Source organism: Stigmatopora argus, chromosome 8 (genome assembly GCF_051989625.1).
Source record: "Stigmatopora argus isolate UIUO_Sarg chromosome 8, RoL_Sarg_1.0, whole genome shotgun sequence".
In the NCBI taxonomy this organism is placed as follows: Eukaryota; Metazoa; Chordata; class Actinopteri; order Syngnathiformes; family Syngnathidae; genus Stigmatopora; species Stigmatopora argus.
In genome coordinates this window covers 6553436-6570857 of record NC_135394.1, presented here as the reverse complement: position 1 = coordinate 6570857, position 17422 = coordinate 6553436, and the positions used below count along the sequence as shown (strand labels likewise).

The 17422-nt window shown below is 37.1% G+C and overlaps 1 protein-coding gene across 2 annotated transcripts in view; it reads right to left on the bottom strand.

Annotated features, from left to right (window-relative positions):
- The window catches only part of LOC144078756 (adhesion G protein-coupled receptor D2), a 59565-nt gene that overhangs the window by 9644 nt on the left and 32499 nt on the right, over positions 1-17422 (bottom strand). For both annotated transcript variants that reach the window (XM_077607082.1, XM_077607081.1), the window contains exons 21-23: positions 16842-16895; positions 14264-14402; positions 3363-3442 (exon numbers count right to left, since the gene is read on the bottom strand). In XM_077607082.1, coding sequence (XP_077463208.1) covers positions 3363-3442; positions 14264-14402; positions 16842-16895 — 273 coding nt within the window. The remainder of the gene's footprint in view (positions 1-3362; positions 3443-14263; positions 14403-16841; positions 16896-17422) is intronic.

Here is a 17422-nt window from a genome sequence, read left to right as displayed (position 1 = left end):
CACAGGATTTTCTTTAACTTTAAAGCTAATACATGTTTTTTTTGTGATGTTTGCTATGGTCACATTTCTTTCAGAAATATAAGGGATTATGTAAATTTGACATCTTATTAAAAAAGCATAGTGTTTTGTAGAAAGAATAAAAAAACATCAATACAATATTTTGACTATGCATCATAATGTCAAATGTCTGATTGCAATGGGATCCATATTTTATTCTATCATATCATTTATTGTATACCTACTATTATCTTAGCTTTTTGGAAAATAGCATGTTGATCACCAGTCCCAATGACAATGACATGAGACCCTTGCCAGGAAGCATATGAGGTACATGGGCCAAAACAGGAAATCTCCCAAATCCTCCTGACATATTTACACATTCATGCAACGCCCATTAAATAACTGAATGACTCGATGTACACTTAGGCATGGGGGGTGCATGCGCGAGTGGTTGTCTGTGTATTTGGGTTTTTTTAAGTGGGGGATGCATGCCTGAGTGGTTGTCTGTGTATTGGGTTTTTGTTTAAGTGGGGGAATTCACCTGGGCTGTCATGGGTCTCCCAATGGCGTGTGAACAGGGGAAAATTGTGACAATTCAAAAGGCTGCACAGGTCAACTGGGTTTTATTTGGATTACTGTTTTGATACATTGCAAGAGTCTGTCCATTTTGTTGTACTATCCTTCTCATTCCAATGAATGAATGTAGTGTATTAAGTAGGAAAATCTAAAATGTCAATGCAAATGTTTTTTTACTAGGAAACAAGAAGCACATGACTTGATTTATGTTACAACCTGAAAAAAAGAAATGCAGTGGCCCACAGTAAGAGCTACTCTTTGTATTTCTGATAAGCCCGCTTCACTCTGCTGACCTTGCTTGGATTACTTATTTATTAATTTCTTATTTATTGACTATTTATTTATCTGTCTGTTGTTATTTGTGCACTATGTGGTGAAAGCTTTAAATCTCATTATACTTGTATAATGACAATAAAAGCATTCAATTCAATTCAATGAGTCACTGTATATATCTTAAGTGCACACTACAGCAGGTCTGCTTGTGGACAATAAACACTGACTTGTATTGCCTTTAACTGCAAGGCAAATCCCTCAAAGGTAAAATCCACACAATGCAGCATATAGCACTTCTAACCTGTAATATTTATTTAACCTTGACTAAATAACCTGCCTGTTCTCCTAACCTCCCTTACTTTGCCTGATTCACACATTTTGGGACCATACTTACATCCAATAACCTCTGGTGTGAACTTAATTGTGTATGCTCAAGTATTGAGTTTCAGGCCACGGCTTGATGCCATAAAGCTCAAAGAGAAACAGACGCTGTGAACTTGACAATGAGTGAAAAGGAGATAGAGTGGAAGAGAAAGCGAGAGACAAGGACCACCCAACATCTGAGAAGAAAAAACAAAGCTGGATGGAGAGTAAAGTCGGCTTCAATCATTTTGGAGGCAGGACACTCTGACGTTGGTACAAGGCAATTGTTCCGCAATGGAACAAGAAAAGAAAACCAAATCTTTAATGATGTCAGATGTTGAACTGTTATTGAAAAAAAAATACCTTGCAATATTTCAACCAACTTGTGAGTATTTTTGTTTAGTCTAACAGTGCCTGGTGATAATGTATTTCTGTTGTTGTTAAACCATTAAATGAAAAAAATACCCTGATAATATTCTGTGACAATAAGTGAATGATTATTCATAATTATTTGAGAACTACTTCACGCAACGACAACAATTTTCCATAACTAGCACATCTGAATTACTGAAGACAATTCTTCTTAACCTATTTCAAAGGAATTCGATGGCAAACTCAAAACTGAACAGAATGCAATTGCAGTATACTGAACACCACTCCTTATATAAAAGTGCATAGATAATATAGTACTTACATTGGTCACTAGGGGGACATGTAGACAAACGCCATGAAAAAGAGGGTGTGCTTAAGTGCATATAACTGAGCTATTAAGATCATGAGAGGGTTGTGCTGAATTTATAAAATAATTGATGCTTTCTTAACCCCATCCTCATGGATGACAGATTTACAGATATTGGTTTGTAGTGTTAATATATAAAAGAACATTAGTCAGTAAATTCAGATTTAGAACAATTGTCTCCTTTTTAGAATATTTTCCCTTATAATTGTTAAGATCATCAAGTAGTTTTCTCTACACCACTGTGGAGATATAATAGACTATTTCCAGCAGATTTGTTTTAATTCAGCAGAACTAGAGGGTTTTCAAGCATGAACCACCTTTTTAATCATTGCAATCTGATTCATATCCAGAATTTGACAAGGCCACTCCAAAACTTAACCTTACTTCTGAGTTAATGCATTAATAATGTATTGACTTTTTTTTTACTTTTTAAATTTATTTAAAAGCCATTTCAGAACTTGAATGCTCCTTGTGAAGAAGGAAAAGGTGCCTCGCCTTGAGGATGACCCGAATTCACTATTTCTTATTTTTCTTTAACCTCTTAGCTTTAGCTTTTTTGCCTTGGAACACCACCACGGATGTACTTTTTTTTGCCCAGTCTTATCTTTCTTATTGCTGAGTCATGAACACTAACAGAGGCAAGGAGGCCTGAAGGTTCCTTAAGGGAAGTAATATCCTCGTTTCTTTTGTGATCTCCTGGATCAAACGTCACTGTGCTTTATCATTAATTTTTGTAGGTATGCCAATTTTAAGAAAGTTCATCATTGCATTTCCAATAATAGTGACTTTCAACATGGTTGAATGAAGTCATTCAGCTTTAAAAATGGCTTTGTAACCCTTTCTAAACTGACAGCTGTCAGATCTCGGTTGAGTTTTCTTAAATTGTGGCAGTTGCTTGTATATTTTTAAGATAATTTAGCTTCATTTTGTCAGGTTATATCTAAGTAACTTCTTCATTTAACAGATCTATCTGGAGGGAATCAGACATGGGTGTATGGTCAGTGAAAAATAACTGCTTTCCACAAAATGTCATTAGTCATGTAATTTCCTCCCTAAAATAATGAAAAATTACACTACTTTTTCTAGACTATGTCAGACAGCTTTGAATATTTTTCCTTAATTAATAAAATTGTAATTTAAAAACTGCATGGTTACTAGTAGATATGTCTTTTTTGTTTCATGATCTTAAACATTAAAGATTCGAAACAATGAAGAAATAAAAAACGAGAATGGGGAAATATTTTTTCCTGGGACTGAACATAATGTGCCCTGATTTGTGTAGAATATACGTATATTTGAACTATCTGGTTTAGTAAAGACAGAACTGTTAATCACCCTACTAACACAAAGACTCAAAAGTTATATTTGAAAGTGACAACAATATGCTACCTTAAGGAAGAAAGTCACTTACCTGTGTATACAGATAAGTGCCTGTGGAATTGTTGGAGGATGAAGTAGACTCCCTTGAAACAGCCGGATTGGACCGCTGAGCTGCAGACAAACAATTTTATTTTTAGTCAATTTTCTCTGACCAGCGTCACCTCAGCATAGTATCAAGAACAAAAAAACAAAAACAAAGGTTTCTCAACTGAATTGACACATTCTAGTTCTGTAGCATAAAAAAGATGAGTAATTTATGAAATTCCCAATTTAAGTCTTTTTATGTATCCAGTTACATTCTTCAAATTCACTAATCACAAGACAAAACAGGAGCTAATGAGAGAATTAAACGAGTAGGTCAAAAATGTCAATAGTCGATTAGAGTAGAAGTGATAATCTTAGATAAGGATGACTAATGAGACCATGTGCATCAACTTGTCCTAGAGATTTTTTTCAGGCAGACAGATGATGCTAATGAAAGCCTACAAATTAGCGCACAGAGGGTGACACATGAACAGGCTCAGTTGAAAAAAGGGAATCTCAATGGTTAGACAAAAACATTGTATTTGAGCAGTAAGCAGTCTGAATGGTGTGCATGTTGTATAGAACCAAAGCCCCTCTCTTCACTCCTCAATGATTAGTTGCTAACTCCAAGGTTCTTACACATTGTCTCCTTAAAACGATTTTTGTTTTGTTCATTACTTTTCTGTCAAATGCAAAATCGGTTTCAGAAAAGAACTGAAAAGTGAATGTGTTTTTCATTTATCTAGCAAATGACAATTTTTTTTTTTTTTACAATCAGTTTATCTGGTAATGTCAAATTTTAAATGATGCCAACAGATTTACAGACACTGCATCGGAAAAGGTATATCACTGCCATGGAACCATCCACCCAATTTGTCTGAACTGCCCGCGTCGCCTGTCATGTCTGCTCTCAAACAGGCTCTCTGTGTCGGGATTAATCTCTTTGGCCGATGGTTGATCTGAAGAGGGATCAGGCGACATCAGCTACTACCAAAAGTAATTTCACTGTGTCATTGAATGACAACCCCGCCCACAAACCAAAATACTTGAAAATATCTTCATTGAATCGTTTCTCATTTACGTGCGGTATAAGAGGTCAGCAACTGAGGGAAAAGGAAGAAGTCAGCACATTGGAGGAGTTCATTATTCCTCAGTATCAGAGCTGCTCTTCAGGAGAGTACAAGTTAGTAAATGAGAATAGCAGGGAAGTCTAGGGTGATGGGAAGAAAGAGGCCAGAAGGGGAGGGGGCTATGGTTGTGTGGTTACTGGTTATTAGCCAAATTGTCATTATGCGCTGCAGTGTTGGCTAAAAGCCATTCAGTGCAAATCAGTCACAGTATTGTTGGTCTAACACCTTGATGTGTTGCTTTTGATAGTCTGCTAATTATAATCAAACTAAACACAGACATCATAGTCACACTTGGAATGGCCATTTTGTGGCCAAAACACGAGAGGGTTTCTTGCAACAACAAAAGCTGGTAGTCAAACATGTACATCCAATTCAGAAACAGATAGATCCTGTTGGCGTCTGGCATGAAGCATGATCACTGCTGTGCGTTTGGGACCATCTGTCCGTCTATTGTGTTACTCTTTGGAAGACCATAGAGTGACAGCTGATATGTGTCCTATGAAGACCCCAGCCAGACTATGTTTTTCTTTGCCTGTCATCCATGTCTTCCTTCTGTCAAATTTTTGTTTCCTTTCATTTTTCTCAGCTTTAAAAATCCTAATCATTGAGCATTTGAGGGGATTCCAAGAGTTAAAGAATGTAGCGAAACTAAAACCAAGCAAAAAAATAAGTTGCATTAAAGCAGTGTAATGGCAGTCTAAATTAACCTGAGCGTGTGACATAGGTTTAGCGAAGAAATTCCCATATCAGTGACTGCACCCTTCCTAGCCATCTCCTCCGTTGGAGGAGGACACTGCTGAATGCGAATGACAGAGGATCCTCCCCCAGGAGGATCATTCTCGGACGGTCAAGCCTTTGGCATATTTCTTGATTGCAGCAAAATATATAAGGTTGCTTTTCAATCGTTTGAGGTGTACGCTGGAGTTAAGAGGTGGGAGGTGAAAGCTTGGTTCAGGAAGTTTTCACTCCTTTCTTCCTCGTGTGCCCCTGGCCTCTCCGACTTCAAGTCAGTGGCTGAAAGAAGCCAGACGGAGGCAAGATAATCACCACCTAATAAGAGGTTATATTGAAAGCAGCTTGGTGGTTAAAAACTACATGTTGAAGAAGGGTATGCTCATAGACAGATGCCCTAAGCGGGGGGAAAAGAAATCTAAACTTCAAATAACATACCCACAAAGTTGGGGCAAGCGTAATTATGGTGTATGATAACATATTAAAAAAAAGTTTAAAAAAAAGAATAGACAATGTGAGGCAGTCTATTCATTAAAAATCAAAACGGCAGTGTTTTTAAACCCGAATGTCTTTAAAATGAAACATTACGATCCACACACCAGCCCCCAAAGGTCTGGACAACCACTCCCCAAATAACTCAAAAACATCAATTTCCCTGCTCCTTACATGATCGGCGCAATCTATATTTGTTTGTTTTTTTCTTTTGAGTGACTATAAGGCCTCACAGCTGCAGCCCCTCACTGATCGTGCTCGGCCGGTGGAAGGCAATAGGTTTAGCAGACGAGGAGACAAAGTAGATTTATGGCAAGGGAGGTGACCTCTGGGGCCGTAACACGGTGATGGGTGAGTGGCTCTCAACGGTAAGCTACTGGCACTTGACAAAGTGCCCGAAGCAGAATGAATTTACTTCTCTTTTCCTCAATCATCAAGCAACCACTGCCCTGACCCCCATCCTGACTGCTATAACAAGATCTCCCATCTCACAAGGGTCTGAAAAATTTACTGTCACATCTACTTTTCAATGAGCTCAAGCGAACACGTCTTTCACCTTCAACGGAGCAGGCACCAGGGTGGAGGCGGATTAAGCTGCCCCTGTGCATGTATGTGGTCTTTTAATGTTTGTGTGCACGCATATGTGAGTGTAAAAATAGACTAAACTTAGACAAAAAGATGAATACACTTATATACACCATCATTCTATTAATCCAGTAAAAACAAAATGGTCAAAAATGATAATGATAATATTCTGCAGACAAATGTTTCTCTTAAAGTCACAAAATGTTTCTGCAACATTATATTTTTTCCACCATGGAATTATTTTATATAGCTATAAAACACTGTTTTCACCCCTTTGCTAATACAAATATTCTCAGTCATGAACTTGACCCTGTAGTTGTTTTTTCCTCCCTCCCAACCTCTCCCATTTATATCCCCCGTGACATACAGCTGACATTGGTGTAGAAAATGTTCTTTCTGAAAATATTCTCCCAACTTCTCTTGGACTTGGACACACATGTCATCACCAGCTGATTAAAAAGTAGTAGTATGCCTAGTCAGACATGCTTTACCCATTTTATAATGAGGTAGATAGAAAACCCCATGAACAAGAACCTCAAGCATAAGACATTTAAAGGTAATAGATTTTAACCTCTAAAATAACATTCTCTCAGGCCACTCAGATTACATAAGAACAGGTTATTTTGATTAAAAACGCCCTAATTGTTTATTGTTGCAGGGCACAGGGAGACTGACAATCTCAATTAATCAAATAAAATAAAGTAAACAAAAAAACATTTAAATGATTTCCTCGTTCTAATATTTATTAGCAATTGGTCCAGGGTGGGTTGCATGTTTTACTGCTGTGGTAAGTGGTGTACTCAGTAAATAAATGGATGTAAAAATTATCTTTAAAAAATAGTCAGGAATTGTCTGAGGAATATACTCTTTAACAAAGTCAAGTTAATTACTGTCTTATTGTCTATATGGCTGAAAATTCCAAATAGTGATGCTGATCCAGTAGTAGTGGCTCAGCAAACATCGTTTTTCTTTTAACTTTCAATTCTCCTAAGCATCCGAGCTTCACAGCCCCTAGGGCTATTGCCTTTCTCAATCTGTCCCTGGAGGGACAGGAGTTATGGTCCCTGTCGATTGAGGAGAAAGGGATGTTATTCCCCTGTCACCTACTGGCCATGCCGCCATCCTCTCTGCCCTGATCTACAACCCGATTCACCCCTCTTTACCCCCTCTTTCTCTTCACCACTTTGGCTCATTGGGAACTGCCAGCATGTCGTTGACATGGGCTGTTGGGATGCATATGATAGAAAACAGTTCTGAAGAATGGATTATGGTTTGGTGGTATTGTTGGTAGTCACGGTATAGCTGCAAAGCTTTAATACTGAAGTGGTCAGGAATTATGTCTTTCGGGTGTAAATACTCTTAATTAAAAAATGCACGCGGGGCATCCGGGTTACCTGCTCACATTGATATAAATTCAGAGATTTTTCCCCCAAACACATTTTGTACAAAGCATGGAAAAAGAAACAAATGATTACAATTATTGCTACAGCATCATAGTCTAAGGAATGATGCACTGTATGTGTTGTGCAGGCAGAAAAAGATGATCAGAATATCGTGCCTTCATTTTGGGATCCAGTTTCAAATTTGATTGTTCCCAAAACGTCACTCATATCTAACATGTTTCAACTAAAAATATATATATATATATATATATATATATATATATATATATATATATATATATATATATATATATAAACAAGATTGGATGAGACTTGAATTATGACCTGTAAAGATGTTTTATTTTGCAAAAATAGTTATTTTTACCCATTTTGTTCTCAATTGGTAACCCGCATGGTGATTGCTCTCAAGCCATATTGGGGAGGGAGAAGAGAAAGAAAGAGAGAAAACAAGAGAGCGCAAAACAGCCAGAAAGAGAGAAATGGTTGTATTTTCCCCTAAAACTTGAGCTAAGTCTGAACGAATGTTTGTCTTTTTCCGCCCTGCGATTGACTAGCGACTGATGCCCAACCTTCCGTCTTAGAAAAGTAGGGCCTGGGAATGTTTGAAAAAGCCTGCAATACATGACATTGGGTCTAATACCAGGCACAGGGTCAGGCTCCTCTGGTTGCAAGTGAAGCAGTTGAGACTCCATCCTGAATTCCAAATTCTACCATTAAAATAAACCCGTGTAAAGCCTGGATCAAACTTTGAAATAGGAACGTATGTCGAAATAATGCGTCATTACAACTGTTAGTGGGGTGATTTTTTTATGCCACAATCATTAAGTCGTAATCTATCTCTAAAAAAACATACTGAAGGGGCCACTTCCATTTCCGGAATTTCTCAGAATCTTTATCCAGTCGGTGCTTTGGGGTTCCCGCTCAATACCACAAACATGGGTTTTACAAGAGTGGAGGGAAAGATGGCATTCATGGTTGCACCCTAAACCGTACTTCAAATGGGCCAAAGTGCAGCATCCCCGTGGTTAGGATAAGCATGACATCTAAGAAATGAATTAATTAACTGTAGCCAATAGGAGTGCATATATCAGCCGGTAGTTTGAGTTTGATTTATTTAAGGGACAATACATATTAAGGAACATATACTACATGTAAATATGTAACATTATAGCCGAAGGCCAATTTCCAGCTTCAGTCCCTTGTGCAGGTTGATGTTAAAAAGATTAAAAACACAAGATAAAATCAATAAAGCAATAGTAGGGAGGAAGAGAAAAGAGAATATTTTGAATAACTACACTGCCAAGAAAACATATTTTCTTTTGACCTTAACAATAACCCATAACCTTTGTCGCATCTCAAACTGACCCTCCATTTCCAAAATTTTTGAAAAATCTGTTTTTTCGCCCACCTTCGTTTGAAGTTCAGTGCGTCTTATAGATTTTTACATGCTGCTTTTAGTGTAAAAAAATTCATGATGTAATGTGGACATCTGTGTCTTCTAAACAGTTTTGTATTAAGTACAGTATATATAGCTAGAAAAAGTTTAGACAGATAATTTTACTTTCCTCTTTAAGAAAAAAAATACTTAGAGTAAAGTAGTAGCTCAGTCCGAAGATTTTTTTGTTTTTTAAATCTTTGGCTGTGGTAAAAGAATAAATAATAAATGTTAAGAGTGACATCAATATATTTGACACCTGCTAAAGAGATGACTTCCAGGCCTCAAAAGAGCTTAGATCCATTTCTGTAATAGCCCCAGCTCAACATCCTTTAGACCCTATTCTGAGTTTTGGGGTCTTTCTGGTTAAAGCAATAAATAAATGACCACATAAATACTGTAGATGAATATCCCAAGAATGGAAGCCGGTGTAGCTCGGCCATCCATCATCCATCCTATTACTACGCACTCAGCGGCAACTGCAGTATGTATAATGGAGTCAACCTCTGTAAGCAGATACAAATTCAGTACGATCCTAACATCAATTTGTTATAGCTGACAGTGCCACAGCTTATGCTTTGTTGTTATTCTGAAATATGAATAGATTCTCCTTTCAAGACATTGGTCGGCACGTGACAGTGCAGCATTTTGCATAAAATAAATATCATTTACACTTTACTGTAGCTGGGGAAATAAATATGCAAAATCATTTTCCCTGTAAGCCACTCTAGAAACACTAAAGAAGCTCTTTTTTTCCTTTTTATTTGTTTCACCAAGTATGATAAATTTCAAATGTTAAAGCATGCTGCAGACACATGATGGGTTTCTCTAAAAATATTTTTGGTGCGGTAATTTTTGACATGTTACATAGAAATCTGAGATTGTGACTGGTGGCACATGCTATGAAACGCTTGTAAAAGTAGTGATAAGAAATTTGTCCAATAATAATTTGGTTGACCAGCGTCTGGGGTCAAACGCTAAAGACGCCCGCGATTGTTAATTTGTATATAATCAGTAGAGGTAACGGACAAAAGCAGAATTTGAATAGAAAAATATGAATAGAATAATTTCAATATAGACCAAGAGCAACACAAACTCATTTTAAACTATTCCAACACACCCAGAACAATTTAGGTTGTTAAAGTTAAGGTCAAGCATAGCATCTAAGATGGTAGAGCATTACCATTTTGATCATAATCTTGGTTGTTAAAAATTTGCAAAAGTAAAACAGTATGTTAAAGTGTATGTCCCTTCACCAAACACTGCTTTATGTATGTTTGTAGTTGTACATATAAACCTGAATAGACATTAAATTTATAATTTCAACTTGCGTCAGACACACTGTTTGAAAATATTAAAACTTGACATTGTCATCATTGCGCAGCACTTATCATGGCTATCCCGGAGGGCACTTGCACATGAGGAAATGGTACCCAGATGATACTGTCATTACACAACTGTGTTAGAACATGTGATCCTGTTGCATGTCAATGTATTGGGCTTAACTATGCATGACAAGTTTAGCTGTGTCCATGGAGGTTACATAGGCAGAGAGACCCAAATATACTATACTACATAGGCTTACAAATAATTGATTTAACATCTAAAAATCCAGAAAAGATTACTGCAATTGACCACAATGCATTTTCAAAGAAGGCCTCATATTTTCAAATGATGTAAAGGAACATGTTAGAGAAAGGTTATTTATGTCAAATGTGAGTACCATTTATCCATAAGGTTCCTGAAATCTGACATCCATAAACTACATTAGAAATGATAGCTAGGATCAGATAGTTAAAAAAACCTTATTTCCACATTTATACGAACCTTCTGAAATATTTATATTTCACTTTTTTTCCAGCAGTTTTAAAGTGAAACTATCACTATTAAAAATATATAGTTAAAAGTAAAAAAAAACCTCCCAATTGTACATCTATTGTGTTGAGATTTGCAGAGCGCAGAGGATTTAACAACAAAAAGTGCTGAACCTCAAGAAACACAGATTAATATCACAACTCAAAATGGAAAAGCATGTTTCCGTCAGTCTTATTAGTGAAAGGCAACAGTTTTGCAGTAGTTGCTATTATTTTCATCCAATTTTGGCATTTGCATCATACAGAAACTGTGAGCAGGATGTTGCAAGTTTTTCTTAATTTTTCACGATTGCAATGATACAAGAATGTAAGGATGGAGGCAAAAATTATCCACGGCATCATATTGCAAAAGCACATGTATTCATTTGAATTCAAACGAATTGTATTTTGCAGTGTTTGCCAGCATTTATTGCTCAGGCACTCATTTACATGGCACACTATGAAACTAAATAATAAATACTGATATAATTTTGAGCTAGGCAATGTGAAAACGCCATGACTTATTTTGTTGTATGGAATACAACATATGCATACACAGGCTAATTGTAGTGCTTTGTTTTGTGTTTTGCTTGCTTCTGAGCCACTGACATGGGTAGATAAAGGCATTTACAAAAAACTCATGCACACAAGTGCCACAGCATTTTGGCTGGGGTTTAAATAATATTTTTTAAAAGGTACATGAAAATTATGCCATTTCTATTTCAAGCCATGATATAACTACTTAGTCTTTGCTCACCAAGATAGAGGCTTTAACAAAGCAAGAGAATGAAGTGCTCACACCATGACCCGGCATGTTATCCTTTTTAAAAAGACTCGCAACCTTCAACTTCGCCATTGTGCGGGGCCGTCTCATCAGGAATGCAACACTCATGCACATAGACAAATACTCACATAACCTTTACCCTTTCAATTCAATTCCCCCATCACTTCCACCTACACTTCAATCCCTAGTACTGCTCTTCTGTGTTTTTCTTAGTGCTTCATCAGTGTATGCACTTAACATTATCCATTGTCTGTCTTTATAGGCTGTATGCAAACACCAAACTGAAAAATTAAAGGATAATACGATAAAAATAATAGCATAAATGTTATTAAGGAGTTGAAGACCTTGTACGCAGATAAAGATGACAAAATCATTCAGACCCAATGTTCTGATTGATATCTGTATAAAACCCCATGGGAAAAAAGGCTGCACAAATCATTGTATGACAAGTATAACATTTGGCACTTTGATTCTCATGTGTGTTATTACATTTACACGTGTGATATTCTCATGTATGTTATTAATTAAATTCTAACTGTGTTTGTAATATATGTACGGCCAATTAAACATTTACAGTATAGTTTATAAAATACACCATTCAAGATCCGATATCCAACATGCACTCAAATTGTGTTTAATCTTCCTGTAATACATTAAATATATTCAGCAATAACATGATTACTTATAATTCATTGTTTAAATACTTTAGGTTGTCGCAAGCCTTCTCCTATCAGTCTGTCCTTGTTACATTTAATATATAGCAAATCTGTACAGTACACTATGTCTGAGTGCTCGGCCATAAAGTCAGTCAATCATGCACACACAATTTGCATGTGGTAACATTGAGACGGGAGTAGATTGAAGTAGCAAATGGTCTGAATAATCTTATCTGCCAAACATTTATTTTAGTGATTGCGTAATATTAAACACATTATTTGTGATCCAGGGCCTCATTTGTCTGGTTACAGCATGGCCTCATTCGCATAAATGTGACACGGGCAGTGACACTAACGACTGTGCACTGAGTAAGCGAGGCATTAAGAATGTGGAGGATCATGCAAATCACCTGCAAAAGAAAGGTTGCGTATCGCAGAGTGAAGGCTACATGGAGCTGTACACACAGCCCATGTAAATGCTATTATGCCTAATATTAATGTCACAAGCAATGCTACATGTGATTGGTGAAAATTAATATTATCACATATAATTAGCTGGACTAAATTGAGAAGGGGTGTGGGCATGCTTCATCTTTGTAAATGATCACGCCTCTCTGTGAAAAAGTTGAACTTGCAGGACCATAACTAACATGCATTTAAAGCCAGAAATGTTGTCATACTTTGGTAACAGGATTTAATAATTGACTGAATAAAAATATTCTGTAAATATGTACCCAATGGACTTCACATTACTGCCTACCATATCTCCCAACACAATAAGTCGCACTCACTGGATTATAGGGTGCACCTTCAATGAATGGCTTAAAAAAAACTATATAAAGGTGCACCAAATTGTAAAACACAGTAGTAGTGGTGGTATATTAGTAGTTTACTCATTCATTTATTTTCCGTACCACTAATACTCACAAGCGTCCCAGTCAACTATGGGCACCAGGCAGAGGAGGCCCTGAATTGGTGGCCAGCCAATTGCAAGGCAATACATGTGTGTGTATTTCAAATAGTTATCTACAATTTTGAATCCACAGTATTTTTGATTTGTCATTGAACCAACCAACCTCTTCTTTAAATTTACATGCTTGAAATGAGGAATTAACAATTCTTGCACAATAAAGTATTTTCTTAAGATACCTTGGCCAGGGAGATTGATGTCAGAGTGTCTGGTTAGTGTTACAGTGAACCGGATATTTCTGATGTCTGATTTCTCTCAACAGATACACAGGGCCTTGCACTAATGTATCACAGATAAACCAGCTGCTGAAGAGTGGAGGAAATTGCTTGTATTTAAAAGTTCTTCTGGTTACTGTTGTATTTCTGAAATACAGACATTGGCAAATAGTAGATTTGTGTATATTTCCATGCACTGTTCGCAGGGCCGGAAGTGACTGACCGTCGACAAACACAGAGAAAGTTGATTGTTTGGCCTTTTTTTTAACAAAGAGTTGAATCAATGTAAACAACAACAACTTCACCCATACATACAAAAATGTTAGATCTTTTTTAGAATGAACAAAAGAGATGTTTATCATACATTTAATTGGGAAATATCAATTTAGAAAAATTCCACCTGGTGAACCATTTTTGCCTTTTATCTTGTAATTTCCCTGTGTGACTTCCGATTCAATTTGCTATGCGAGTTCACATATGCACGCTTTACTTTTCTCAAATTTACTAAGGATTAAAAGATTTTTTTTACAAAATTATTAAGCTTCTTATTAGTTAGGGAGCAAAACTTTAACTTTTTCCCACCGTAAAACTCTAGACTGTAATAAAAAAAAGTAAATCTTACTGTGGTCTGTATTTTATTACTAACAACTTACTTGTGGCACAGTCTTCCTCCTTCTGCTGGCCTTGGGTGTTGAACTTATGGAAAGTGATTGCCTCATCCTGGTTAGCAGTTGGTAAACTCATAGGCTGTGAGCTAGTTCCTGAGCTAGATGGCCGGGAACTGGCGCAGTTCTATAAACAAAAGAAGTGTCACGTCAGCACAAAATTATAGGATCAGTTTCATTTAAAGATGTTATGATGATCTATTTTTAATGAAAACACATTTATTGCTCTCTGTGTTGCATTTTATTATCAGTTAATTAAATTAATAATCATAATAAACTCCTAAACAACTTTAACGCAAAAAAAGTTGATCTTTTGCAAATGAGGTAGTTGCCACTGCTGTGTCCAATAATAATGTGAGAATGTGCTTCATATGGCCACATGCCCCTCTATTCTGGTATTATATGCAATATGCAGACCTCAGGGTGTGCAAGGTCAACATTTAGTAATGTAACACTTCTAATAACAAATTCAACAGAAACACCCTTCTTTCTTTTTTCCTTTTTTTTTTTTAAAGTTTGACATGTAAGTCTGATTTTGTAATGAAGTTTAATCAGTTTGTGTTACATTTAGGTGAATGGTGTGCAGCCAAATGAGCTCAGTTACCACCCTGTGGTTTAAATGCAAGACTAATCGGATGTCAATCTGTGTTTCGTACAACAATGAGCTGATGGATAGTTTACTCATGTCGATAGTTGATGTAAACCCTGGCATTGTATGTCCTTTCTGTATATGGCTTCATGGAAGAATATTATTTTGCATTAAATTGGTAACAATATTTCAGACGGGTCACGGGATTTGAGGTAAAAGTGTTGTGAATGCTTTGCCTTTTTTAATATGAGCCAGGAAACTGGCAGCTTTATTTCAAAAAGCAATTTGGCTTTCTACGTAGCGGAGGGAGGTCAGTGTAGGTCAGCAATTGATATCAAACAGGCAAGTGACATTGGTCAAAGTGGCTGTGTGTTCATGTGTCCATTTAAAATCAAAACCCCAAGGGAAGAGGGCAAACTATGTGCTAGTCATGTGAAGGGTCTAGATTACAAAGGGGGATGAAGTGGATTATTTGGATTTATTAGTGAAAAAAAATCAAAATTAAACACTATACAAATTCAAACCTTTAACCTGTCAGCTGTTTTAAAGACAGTGAATTGTATTTATGCATCTTGATATGCACTATGATATATACAGATGTGAATATTCCTTCAATTTTCATTAACTCAATGATATCAATCAATTGTACATGATTTTATGAGGCTAATCCCTTGATCATTACAAATACAACAAACTCTACCACATTCCCCACAACACTCCTTTTAGGCAGTAATACTAGCAAAGCTTCTTTATCTCTCCCATGCGGGGCACAATACCCAATTCTGTGTTTTACAACAAGGGGATATATGGGGCCATGTGCGGTCATCTAGAGCAAAATGTCTCCTATGCAACCAAAGGACAGGTGGATACGGTATTTCAGAGGATTTATGACACAAAACAGCATTAGCTAAAAACCGTCAGGTGGCAGCGATGTCTAAAAAATGCATTCTAGTAGCGTAACCCAGCGAGATTGGAAAACCACCACCTCAGAAGCAAGCAGTAAAAATGACAGTAGATGCTGAGGGGGGGCCTCACTGATGCCATGAGCAGCCAATATATCAAGCTCCACCAATGGATATGGGCCCCAGTAGCCCCCAATCCAACCCCGCAAACTCATCTGATCTATTTATTTATTTAATTTGTTCACATTCTTACAGTGTCAATCTTCGACGTGGTGGGGGCGTCAAAAGAAGTGGAGGGGCACATGATATTTGGAAAATCAATCTGCACTTTGTAATGGTTTCATTCCTTTTGCAATGACCTGATGGGTGCAAGGTGGGGAATATTGGTGGAGGTATCTGCGGGTCAGGGCGCGGTGGGAGGGAAAGGACAGAGTTGGCGGCCATAAAGCCTTCACTCACATAACCTAGGAAGTAGAGTAAAGTTAATTTCATCACTAACAAGGTGGAAATCATAATGTGTGTGTGAGTGATGCTGGGTAAAGGAGGAAAGGAGGGTGCAATGTTGAGAACCCAGTATTGCAAATGTTCATAATGGTCTGAAATGGGCTTTGCTGAGGCTGAGACACACACGCACATGCGGTACCATCGCAACAGCATCCCACGAGGTATAAATACTGGTCTGACACTTTAATGTCAGGGGACAGCTTGTCCTGGATTAGAAACTTGTAACCTAGCACAGAGGTTGACATTGCTGGGATGAAGGGGCCGCAATGGGCAGCGTGAAGCGGGGGAAAAAGGGAGTGCTATTATAGAGTGTGTGTTTGATGTATAAGGGCACCTAACATGGACTGTCGTCTAGTAAGAGGATAGTGGATGTAAGAGGTTGTTTGTGGCCAGCTCTCATCGGCATTGTTGAAGTGTGGATTTTGTTTCCCCTACAAAAAGAAAATTGGAAAATTGAGTTTGTGTGCGTACGAGTGCATGGAGTGCATGTGTGTGCTGGAAAGTGTGTACGTGCAAATGCACATACGTGCCTGTGAGTTACATACAGACATAATGAAAAGGGATAACATACTGAAAAATTAAGCGCCTTCCTCCTTTCTTTAATCCTGTTGACTGTAGTGCGAACCTAAAAAAAAAAAAAAAGAAATACTTTAACACACTTATGTAATACATTCATAACATTTTTAAAGCATCAATTTTAGGCAAAACAAGAGCATTTTTAAAACATGCGGACATTTGTGGACGATGACAGAAAATAGTTGAAAAAAAATAAAAAAAGAAGTGTGTGAGTGTGTCCAAATGAGTAAAAGTGCTCTTGTGTGTCCTGGTGGCTAATGGGACTTGAAAGTGACACATAGAGATGGCAAACTAAGAAGAGGACTTCAAGATATCATCTGTCAACACAGAGCAGTGAGACCAACAAATGGAGCTATTGAAGGGAAAGGGACTGCCCTTGCAGAACAGATTACATTTTTATACTCCAGATGAAAACAGATCACGTACCAAAGAAAACGGATTATTCTTCAAAATTTCCAAATAAAGCGCAAGAGGTGACACCGGATATAATTTGTAATCTTGTTTACAAACTGTATGGATGAATAACTACTTAATAAAAATACAAATATAATATTTACAAATGAACCATTTGTACTA